This window comes from Dicentrarchus labrax, unplaced genomic scaffold (genome assembly GCF_905237075.1).
Source record: "Dicentrarchus labrax unplaced genomic scaffold, dlabrax2021, whole genome shotgun sequence".
Lineage (NCBI taxonomy): Eukaryota > Metazoa > Chordata > Actinopteri > Moronidae > Dicentrarchus > Dicentrarchus labrax.
Window position 1 is genome coordinate 2,021,610 of NW_026136714.1, and position 11,810 is coordinate 2,033,419.

The 11,810-nt window shown below is 43.1% G+C and overlaps 1 protein-coding gene across 1 annotated transcript; it reads left to right on the plus strand.

Moving 5' to 3' along the window:
* Positions 1-648: 648 nt before the first annotated feature.
* angptl2b (angiopoietin-like 2b) lies at positions 649-11,606 on the plus strand. Its single transcript, XM_051422034.1, has 5 exons — positions 649-1,192; positions 5,620-6,524; positions 8,707-8,900; positions 9,833-10,103; positions 10,373-11,606. The coding sequence occupies exons 2-5, from the start codon at positions 5,645-5,647 to the stop codon at positions 10,570-10,572; spliced, it is 1,545 nt and encodes a 514-aa protein (XP_051277994.1). The 5' UTR covers positions 649-1,192; positions 5,620-5,644; the 3' UTR covers positions 10,573-11,606.
* The last annotated feature ends 204 nt before the right edge of the window (positions 11,607-11,810 follow it).

Genomic DNA, 11,810 nt, shown 5'->3' on the forward strand with positions numbered 1-11,810 from the left:
ATCCAAAGCCAAGTGCTTGCTTGAGAAATTTACAGAGCATTGGCAGCACTGTCCGCACTCTGACACGACAACGTGTTTTATATTCTCTCGTCCACCAACACATGGACACATGTAAGCACAGCTCTGCTTTTGAAGCAATTACGTAATGGTCCCCCAGCAAGATGTGGTTCAAGTGTGCTGCTTTGTGCGCAGATCCAGCCCGTGTCAGGCATCTCACCTTCAGGCTATAAACTGGAGTCAGCAGTTGCTCACCCAGACCTGGTCTAAGTCAAACACCTGGATCTGCTTCCTATCTGTCGGCCTCTTTCCGTCTCTCTCTGAGCAAGTGTTCATTCGTGGCCAATTAGGATCTGATCAGTGTAACATCCCTGCTGTCCACCACCAGAAGAACCATGCAGTCCAAGCCAGAAATAGTGGCGGTAGTGAACCAGTGGCCAGGGGGCAGGGGGTTGGAAATTTGAGTAGTGTGTGTGGCTTGTTTTGTGCATGCTTGTGGATCCCTTTTGTGCCATGGGGAGGAGGGGTGGAGAAAGAAGGCTGTTGCTTTAAACAAGAATGTGTTCATTTTTAAAGGAGAGGGGGAGGCTCTGAGCTCAATTTGTCTGCCTACTGAAACACTGCTAGAGGATTTTTCATCATTTAAAAGCACCAAGGAGGGAGAGAGAGAGAGAGAGAGAGAGAGAGGGAGAGGGAGGGAGAGAGGTGCAGTTGAGAGAGACAGCCTCTTAGAGCTGTGAGGCAGAAGTGATGGATTCAGCCCACAGAAAAGTGACAGTCTTCTCCTAACGGGCCACAGGCAGTACACAAACCTGCCCTGGACTCTCACCATTTATCAGGAAGCTGCCTCCACCATCCAACTAAAGTTACCAATTGTCTCTTGAAAGAGTTCCAACTTTTTCAAGTGGATTTTGGAACAATCTGCTCAATGTTTGCCGAAGAGTTTCTGGCAAGTTAAGCTTCTGTTGGGCTAATGACGGTATTTTAATAACAGGCTTTAAAACACCTCTACCTCTCCACTGCTGGAATGGACTAAGGTGACAAAGAGTGAGTAACTAGACGGGCAGAGCGCAGAAAGGGGGAGAGGTTGCAGCTTTCACACTTGAGATGACTTTCTACCAGGAGAAACTTCAATCAGCTCTGCCAGGAGGGCAAGGCAACTGAGGGAGCCTCATCAATACTCTGCACTTATCTCGTAAGCATTACGTAACCTTTGACTCATTTCTTGGTTCATTTATTTAACAGGGACAGTGCTTGTGTACATCATATTAATTCAAACAGCAATTCTTTGCATTGATAAATCATTTACATCTGATACATGTAATCTTACAGAACAAACAATGTTATTTATTGGTTGTTAGTGAGCTCAGAATCAGTCAGCACCGTGATATTTCTTACGTAATGATAAAGCAATTATTTTGTCGTTCTGTTAAACTGTCATTCTCAAACTGCTTTACAGAATGTTTTCTTGTGATCTTAAATTCAGCAGTCGGCATGCAGCATCTGTTATCTGACTCATTGTTTGGTGCCGATGGGTAATTCTACTTTCAGATGACTAACCAGACAGATGAATCTTATAGTCTTGGTTAAGGGGGGTTAATCCAGCGCAGGGGGATGCTGGAGAGCGGGCTCTCCAGGCTGAGGGCTTCTTCGCTACTGATGAAACACTCAGCTTGTCAAAACACAGGACCCTAAAGGGGTAAAATAAAGCCACATGGGCAAGGAAGACGGCGTGCAGAGGATGATATACAGTGAGAGTAAACACTGATCCATGTTGACACAGAGATTTCTCTTCTAATATCTGAAAATTGCCATTCACAAAAGGAAAAAAAGATAACCTATGTCAAGCAGTCTGCAGCTTCAGGATATTCCCCTGGGCTCAAGTGGACAGGGAAGCAGGCGCTTGAATCCCTTCTTTGTTTCTGTTGCCAGGGTAGTGTTTGGATAAGGGGGCTTTGAGGTACAATTCCTGAGACCCCCTGCCTCCCTGTCTGACTCAGATCACAAGTGAGGTACGGAAGAACGCACCAAGCAGCATGAGACGCAGAATGAAACCTAAATTTGAACAAAAACTTGAACTCTCCTGCTCCATGGAGAGTCAAAACAAATACTATCCTATACCATCAAACTGAGCAGGTAGTTGAGGTTAAATCATGCTCCAAATGTCATGTTACACACTTATAAGGATTACATGCTTGAGGAAAGAATGAGGTCACTCTCAAGGTAATGTAATAGTGCAGATTACCATGAGCAAATTGAATTTGACTCTGATCCAACACATATTGCGTGTCATGCAGGAGACTGCCAGTTCTCAGCGGAGTTGGCGTTAATTTGAACATGCAGCACAAAGCCGTCCAGCAAAGTGTCCGCTTCTTTTCGGCTACTGACAAATTAGGTGCCGCGTAGTTGTGTTGTGGTCTCCTGTTGTGGATGATGGTGATGTGATTATGAAGCATTCACAAAGAAAGTAGGACACTGTGAATGAACTGAGTCAGTAGATGGATGCAGTGTGTCTTATAGGTGCGGCGGGGATAAGGGGAGTAGTGGTCCTGCGTCTAGAGGGTCTAGCTCCCTCCGTCTGCCACCGCCGTTGACTCTCCATGTGTGTATGGCAGCTCACTCTAATGAGGTGACGAAGAATGTGAGGAATGCCATGCTCACGCTGAAATGAGAGGGGCTGGGGTGAGAGACATCAGTCTGAGCGAGGCTGCCCACCTTCTAATTAATATGTGCTGAGCATGACCAAAAAGGCTGGAGCACAGCGCTGGGCAGAGACACACTGACCCCACCACTGCACCCGCCTATCACACTTGATTTAACATTGAGTAAAATCCAGAAGGAAGAGTCGTGTAAACACAGACTTACCACCTGAAGACAGTAAAACCAAAACATTTTGGTGTGAAGCAGACTTGAAGAAATTACACAAGAGGAGTTGCCAATCAAATTACGACGAGAGTGGTTATCCACTGCACAGTCGTTGGTCTTTAGGCCTTGTAGAGTAGACGTATATGACACTTCTCAACACCAGTTAATCATTGCAGCTACTTGCCAGTCAATAGCTGCTTGTTAAAGTGAACTGATGTTAGGACAGTAATGATCTGTGGGGGCTGTTAACAGCGCACAAGGAGGAGGAGGCTTTCTGTTGTTCCCTCTGGCAGACTGCGGATGGGTTAATAACAGGCTGTCTCTGTCGGGACAGATGGGACTCACTCTCCGGTCCCTGGGAGCCCCAGCATGCGTTGTTATTTGAAAACACACATTAACGGAAAAAAATACTAAGACACGCACATACCGCATATGCTCGCACACAAAACACACATTTCATCACAAGCTGCAAACATTTTCCCCCTCAGCTTTGAAGTGTGGTGAAGCCTAGAGCAGGAGATTCCGGGCTAACGACGTCCAACATGGGACTCCTCCGCAGCAGGGGCAAATCACACGGCATTTCTCAGAGACAGAGCTCATGTTCCAGGGGGAGAAACCGCAGGAGCCACTGGCCAAACACAGTCATCAGCACATTACAAGGGACAGGCTCTGGGCTGCTCTATTATCTTAGTATGGGCTTACTTGGAAGCTATTATTAGCGATTTTTCAGGCCTTGATCTGTGAGATAATTTCAGTGATAAATGATAAGTATTTGTTTGCATTGTGTGAAAAATATTTATGACACTACAATCTCCGCATCTCTCAGCATTTGCTGAGGTGACGTCATGCAGCCAGTCTTTGTTAGCAGGATTAGCACTATGAAAGACCTCATCCTGTCCTGACAGAAGACAGTTTCGTGGTGCTTTTGAGACAGAAACTACACTCCTCTTTGAGGTTTTTTTTATTCACAGCCAGGTAAACCATAATATCAAAAAGACTGACAGGTTACGCAAGAGACAATGTGCAAAAAGCCCCTTTTGAAGGTTTTTTTCAGTAAAAAAGAAGTGTTTACACATTCTATTCTAGACAGATAAAGCCAGAAGGGTCGAATGTGCTAAGGGTCATGTTCTTGGAAAGCGCTACATTTCTCTTCTCCATGTCTCCCACCTAATGTGCTGGCAGCACGCCTGGATTAACAAGACAAAAACATCTCTGCTCTCTTCCCAATTTTGTGCTGACTATTATCTGGTAGATTATCTTTCACACAGAGATAACCTGTAACAAATGTGCGGGAAGCACTTGTAAGAATGGCAATCCTGACGCGGCTCTTCAGAACCAAGCCAATATAGGCCTCTCTATAATGCTTTCTGATTAGACAGGCCCCTTCTGACTCTGGGGAGGTGTTACACAGGACCCCTCTGTAATCCAATATGCAGCAGCTTTCAATTAAGGTGCCCCAGGAGTTCAAGGCCTTGATATACTTACACAGGAGTCACATTCTCCTCAGCACTCAGTGGCATCCCCTAATAACACCACATCATCTACCAAAATGCCTGCACTTATTTTTCTAATAAAAAAGGTCTACACTTTGAATTCTGGGGCAAGCAGTTAAGCATCTCATTCTCATTAACTCTTGAGGAAAAGTATTGGTTGTGCCACAAGGTCTAATTATGAAGTAAACGTGAAACAGGGATATATTTCAGATTTAGAAAATGACTATTGAGACAGATAAGGATAGTGTTAAGTAACAACTCTAAATAGATTCAGAAAGAGCAGAAACAGAAAGAGACATCAAATTCCGATTTTCCGAAATTAAGATTAATTGGCTTTCCACGTCCGAATGCAACTTATTACCCTCTTTTGGAAAAGGGCTATGGACAGGACTGATGCAACACAATCAATATTTAAACCAGTTCCTTGAATAGCATCATCTGGTCGTGCCTCAGATTTTCCATAAGCAAAGATGTCCAGGCCTGCAGAAGGGAGCAGATAGGAGTGTTTCTGTGTGTCAAGGACAAGCAGTGGCAATCGCCCAAAGAGAGCCTGAGCCAGCACAGCAAACTATGCTAAACACACTCCACTAACAGCAGTGTAACTGACTAAAGACATCAGCACATCATTAGACAAAAGAAATATTTTTCTTAGGGGCAGTGAGGGGATTAGTAACTTTCAAACAGTATGCACACAGTTGATAGTGGAAGGCTGATTTAAACAATTCAAGATCAAGACCAGATGTATTCAATTAATTAAACTCAAAAGCCATTGGGAAAACAGCTGTGTGTGCTCATGCCAATAGTGATATGTACATTGTAGCAACCAAAAGACTCTTGATTTATATATTACACATGAATATAATGTGTTTCCTGTCATGGAAAGTCACAGCAGCCACTGGGGTGCTCAGCGGGGCAAGTGGGTAATTTCCTTTTAGATCTTATCTCTTTCGGTAGCCCATATTTTTGGGAGCTATAATGACCTCCAGCCCTGCTTAGGTTTGAATGTATATGCACAGGGCCTCTGTGCCTGCCTGCTCCTGGTTGGTAATGGAGGATAGGACCAGTGTATGTTGATGGTCAGTCTCCCTGTCAAAACTAGCAGCCCAATCGTGAGGGGTTTCAGTTATAATAGTAAGGAAAAAAGTTTCAGAATAGGTATGAACATACATTGTTCTCACCAACTGACTACAAAAGTCAGTCAGTTATGACAGGATTCTCACTAAAGTACAATCATGTTCTTCATTTTCTTCCCCGGTCTCCTCAGGTTTTGGTGTGTTGGACACAAACTCATGGAGTCCCCTTCAGTGGTCCTGCTGAGGCTCCTTCTTGTTTATGGACTAGCCTGTGGTGTTCAGCAGACTCAAGGAAGTCGGTCGGACAGCAGCCATGCGAGGGACAGGACCCAAGAATTTGAGAGTAGTGAGGATGGTCCAGAGAAAGAGTTTCTCTATGCTGGAAGGAGCAAACGAGCTCCAGCTGACCAGCAGGAGGACAAGTGCTCCTACACTTTCATTGTGCCTCAACAAAAAGTGACCGGAGCCATCTGTGTCAACTCCAAGGAGCCGGAGGCTATGCTGGAGAATCGGGTCAACAAACAGGAGTTAGAGCTGCTAAATGTGGAGCTACAGAAACAGAAGAGGCAGATCGAGACCCTACAGCAGTTGGTAGAGGTGGATGGAGGTATTGTCAATGAGGTCAAGCTTCTCAGGAAGGAGAGCCGAAACATGAACTCCAGAGTCACTCAGCTGTACATGCAGCTGCTCCATGAGATCATCAGGAAGAGAGACAATGCCTTAGAATTGGCTCAGATGGAGAACAAGATCCTGAACCAAACCTCAGAGATGCAACAGCTCACCAGTCGATACAAAGATCTTGAGCACAAGTACCAGCACTTGGCTTCTTTGGCCACAAACCAATCGACTCTTATTGCCCTGTTGGAGGAGCAGTGCCAGAGTCGCCCTCCCCCTCGTCATGTGCCTGTCCTCCAGCCACGGCCTCAGCCACCGCCACCATCACCACCTCTCAACAAGCCTTACCAGCCGCCTGTGATGCCACGAATTAACAATCCAATCAGCAATGAGATCCAGAGCGACCAAAAATCTTTACCGCCTGTTCTTCCAACGATGCCCACTGGCACACACAGCCCCTCCACCACTAACAAGCCCTCTGGTGAGTCTAACAATGTCCAATATGAACTTTTAACTAAATACAATTTATTTCAAAGATCTTTGTTAGATGCATTCTTACCAAACACACCCGTTGCCATCACAAACAGTGGTTACAAACAAAGGATTGTGTGTCTGAGCTGACTATACTGTGAACCTCTTAATCATTAATCACCACACAACACCAAGTGCCCATTCTTCCAGTCATAGCCAATTCAAATACGTCCCACACATTCCCAGAGCAAAGGGCTCTCGGTGAGAACAGACATCCTGTTGTCTGCAGCCTTTTCAGATGCATATCATCTAATTGCCATGATTGAACCCACACAAAAACACAAAGCATATTAGCAGGGTAAATACATGTGCCTAAATGGATAGCTGGATCCAAGCCCATTAGGCTCTTGAACACATGTTAGTGGATGATAAAGCTTTAAAATTTATGTGAAGGGTGTTTTGTGCTATCAGTTGCAGTGAATAGTCTTTTGCTGTTCCCTTTCATTAGGAGACTTCAGTTTTAATATAGTGGAAAAAGGAACAAACCATTCCCAACATGACTACTGGGAGCTTTTTCCATTGACATTCTGTGATACTGCTTGCCATTTTCACCAGGCTGCATGTGAACGGTAGCCTTTGTATGGAATCTTTGAAAGGAGGCAAGTAATTTCCTGCCCACAGTCGTGCAACTAACACCCCAAAATGTTACATAAACCCTCAACACGAACAGAGAGCTCCACACAATGCAGGAATAGAGGGATGAAGAGAGAGACCTGAAAGAGAGCAACAGAGAGAAACAGAGGGATGGAGTCTAAGAAAAAAGGGGAGGGGGGCGAAGTATGAACAGAAAGAGATACCGGGAGTCAGTGATGTCATTTGTTCCAGTTGCACCAGGCAAGAATCAGTCATATGTTCCACCAAAGCAGCAGACTTTATCAGGCAGAACAGAGCAGGGCAGGGCAGGGCAGGGGCTTGTATCTGCTCAACAGAGACATTCCTCAGAGTAAATGGATGTGGGCTGAGAGACAGATATCATCCACAGTGATTTAATAAAACCAAAAACAACCTTGTTACTGAAAGAAAACCTTTTGGCTATTAATTTTTATATGAACACTGGTTCCATATTTGGCATGTCATCACAGCAGGAACCCATGACGTACATATAATAACAGAAGTGCTTTGTTTCTTCTTTAATATCTCCTCTTTTTTTTTTATTTTTTACATCTCTTGCAAACCGTACTGTACCCCTTCCCTCACCTCTGCCCCTTTATGTGACCCCATATTCTCTTTTCATTTGTCTCCATTGTATTTAAATATTTTGTAATCCCGGGCCAGTTGGCAAACTACACAAGTGTGAAATTTTGAGAACTTAAACACTTTCACAGCCAATTGAAGCAGGGGAGCCAGTTGCCCCATTAGTGTTTTTTCCATATCTGGGTTTGAAATTTGGGATAACATCGTAATGGCACACAGGAAAACTAGGTTTCACTGATTTGCACCATAAAATTCAATAAAACAATATTGACCTTTCACAAAATCTACAAAACATTGGAAGCATAAATTTGATTGCAGCAGCAGCAGCAGCATAGGGCAGGGCTGATGCTACATAATTCATGCAAACAAGAACTACCTGCTGTAGAGGCTATCCTGTCACTCCACACGTAATGGAGTAATATCGGAAAAACCTTCAGCAGACTTACTGACAAGGATTTCCAAGTTGTCCTTACATCAATTTAGGCCCGGAAATCCTCTCTTGAAAACATGATGTGAGACCTTAATATGAATGCCTCCACTGAAAATGGTGTGTCTGTATAATATAAAATGTAAGTAAAGTGAAAGTAATACAGTAATAATAAAGTATAATAATGTAATAATCCCGCACTATAAAGCATCACAGATGCTCTAAAGGTTTTTGCTACTATTTCATCATTCAGTAGTCCGGATTCCCTTTGCCCTCATGCCAGTGTTTCTTTTGGCTGCACACCCGGCAGCCATTTCCCTTGTGAGAGGAGCAGCCAAAGTCAATTCTACTGTTAAAATGAGAGCCTCTGCTGAAAAATGGGATTCCCTATGGCAGTTTATAAAAACTCTTTGTCACTATGGCTTTTTCTCCATTTCCCACTCTTAACTTTAGAGATACTGCTGTAACTGACTGGATTTTACCTGCTATAAACGTCATCTTTCCTGTTTAGGTCCATTTAAGGACTGTCTGCAGGCTCTGGAAGATGGCCACACTGCCAGCGGCATGTACCTGTTGAAGCCAGAGAATGCCAACCGGCTTATGCAGGTGTGGTGTGACCAGAGACACGATCCAGGCGGCTGGACCGTGATCCAGAGGAGGCTGGATGGCTCTGTCAACTTTTTCCGGAACTGGGAGACATACAAGGTGCGACAATCTCAAACTAAATCAAGGACCTCATAGTTTGGAGGGAAGCTGGTGGCTTATGATGGTTGTTTGGACACTAATGAGATGTGAAACAGTAATGAATAGGTAATTGTTAAGCTTTCAAAATGTCTTACCAGCCACAGTCGCTGCCACAGCTGTATGACTCATTAATTCCTGCAACATCATGAATGACTTCACACAAAAATAAAAGTGTGGGTATATTGGACTTGTTTAGTTGTGTCAGCTTTCCTGATGTTCTGGAAAAATAGCCTAATTTTATTAATTATACATCACAAGATATCTGATAAACAGGGCTGTGAAGAACGTATTTTTTTACTCAGGGAGCTCATTTTCTTTATCTTTTGAAGGGAAACCCCTCACACAGGGAGAAGCAGTTCACTGGTAAACATTTGTTCGCTGGCCAATAATTCACAAGGGTCCTGATTAAATCTCGGCTTAGGGCAACAATGGAGACCTTTCCAAGACTTTTACAAAAACTTTTAAACCACATGAGATCTGCAATTACATTTGTACACTCATCAGAAGGTTTGTTTCCATGATTCAAAGCATGTGTAGAGCAGGGGGTACCACAAACGGACCAGAGCCAGAACAAAGCAGTAAGACTGCATTCAGTATGTATGATTTCATTCTATATACGCTGTATCCTGCTGCGCTTTCAATAACAAAATAATAGTGAAAATCTGGACACCTGATGCTAGCTATAAACTTCACTCAGAGGGTCCATTTATAATAATGTTCCTTGACGATAAACAACCCCACAGAAGAGCTGAACTCATAATTACCTCCAAACACGTGCAATGACCCTGAATCATCCCCCAGACATCCAAACTGTTTAAACCTTTTCAAACAGAATTCAGAAAGGATTTCCTAATCTTACTGATAGTGGTTTTTCTTTTCACTGCACTTCACAGCAAGGTTTTGGCAATATTGACGGCGAGTACTGGCTGGGGCTGGAGAACATCTACTGGCTGACTAACCAGGGAAACTACAAACTGCTGGTTACCCTGGAGGACTGGTCAGGCAGAAAGGTGTTTGCAGAGTATGCCAGCTTCAGAGTGGAGCCTGAGGTGGACTTCTATAAGCTAAGGGTGGGCCGTTACCATGGAAACGCTGGAGATTCCCTCACCTGGCATAACGGCAAACAGTTCACAACACTGGACAGAGACCACGATGCATATACAGGTAAGAAATTATAGTGAGTACAGGTTTTTCCCCACAAAAGTTTTTAGGCTTGGCGGCTCGGCTGTACTGAGGACGAGGTGCTCGCTGGCTGTGCTTTGGCAACTCCAGGCGGGGATAACGTTGACTCAATGGAGCTGTGAATGTAACTAGTCTCTTCCTAATCGCCAACCTCAGCAGCTAAAATCCAACGATGGAAGATACAGTACTTCAATGCAAAATGTACGGTTATGCACACAACCTGACAGTTTTTATTTTTTCAATGTTTCTAGGCAACTGTGCCCACTACCAGAAGGGAGGCTGGTGGTACAACTCATGCGCCCATTCAAATTTGAATGGAGTTTGGTACAGAGGAGGACACTACCGCAGCCGCTACCAAGATGGCGTCTACTGGGCTGAGTTCAGAGGAGGAGCCTATTCACTAAAGAAAGTGATCATGATGATCCGTCCTAACCCAAACACCTTCCACTAAGCATCCAAGGAACACATACTGTACTGTATCTCTCACTAAACGAAAACCTTTACAGCTCATAAAATCCATGCAATCTTTATCTTTTTTTCTTTGATGGAGGGGCACGAGACCAAGCCAGTTGACAAAGATAAAGATGATGTTGAAAGTGCAATATCAAACCATCAGGCTGATATACTGGTACCTTCTGACAACTCAAAGAATTTGTGCACTTTGTGCAGTGTTAATCAATTGTCTGTCCAATTTTCCCTTTTTCGTAAGACTCATTAAAGACATGTACTCATTGCTCAGGAGTTGTTTTAAACACTGTCTTTGATCAAACATAAACCTGCTTAGTTGACAGTGCTCTCATTTGATCTGAGTGAGAGAAACATTATGACCTAATCTGAGATAATATAACACAATACAACAATTCAGTTAAGTAGCTTTGAGTTAGGAACCCTACAATATATATTTAGTATGTATGTAAAGTTTTTTTTTTTTTTTTTATTGTTTTTTTTTTTGCCATAACAAGCCAATGAGGTTGACACAGGAAATGTATCCAGTGACTTTTAATTTCATTCTAAACACATTTTTTAAATGTGTAATTTATAGGTACAGGAACATTTATTGACTTGTAATACAGGGTTGATATTCTGGCCAGTTTTGTCAATAAAATATACTATAGAAATTGTGCCATTTTATTTCCTGACATAAAACCAAACCTGCTCATACAAATACCGGAGTGACATTATTAACTGTCTGCTTATACAACATTTAATAAATCAACTCGCCACCAAAATTTGAGGAGGTACACCCTCTTCAAAGTTGCTTTTTTTTTTTCTTGAAAATACTTGTTTTGAAATCTTGAATTGTTTGAACAGGTATCCACCAATATGCTTGTATGAATCAAGCACTGTATTTACTGTATAAATTTAGTGGTTTGTTGATGTCAATAGATTCAACACTTCGCGTTTGTACATAAAAGATATTTGTAATATAATGTATTAAAAACCTGTTATGTCACTATTAAGATGCAATAAAATATGTACAGCTTGTGTGTTTTCTGTTTGTTGTGTCCCTTGGTAGAAAGCATACGTAGCATAGCTAACCAGCAGCCATAACAGCTGCCACCAAAGTAAGATTGATCTATTTTCCAAAAGTAAAAGTAAAAACACATTCTTTAAAAGGGTGTTTATGTGTCTGGCATTACACTGTCCCTAATAATGTCTCGTCACAATAAAAGGCTGACACAGATCTGT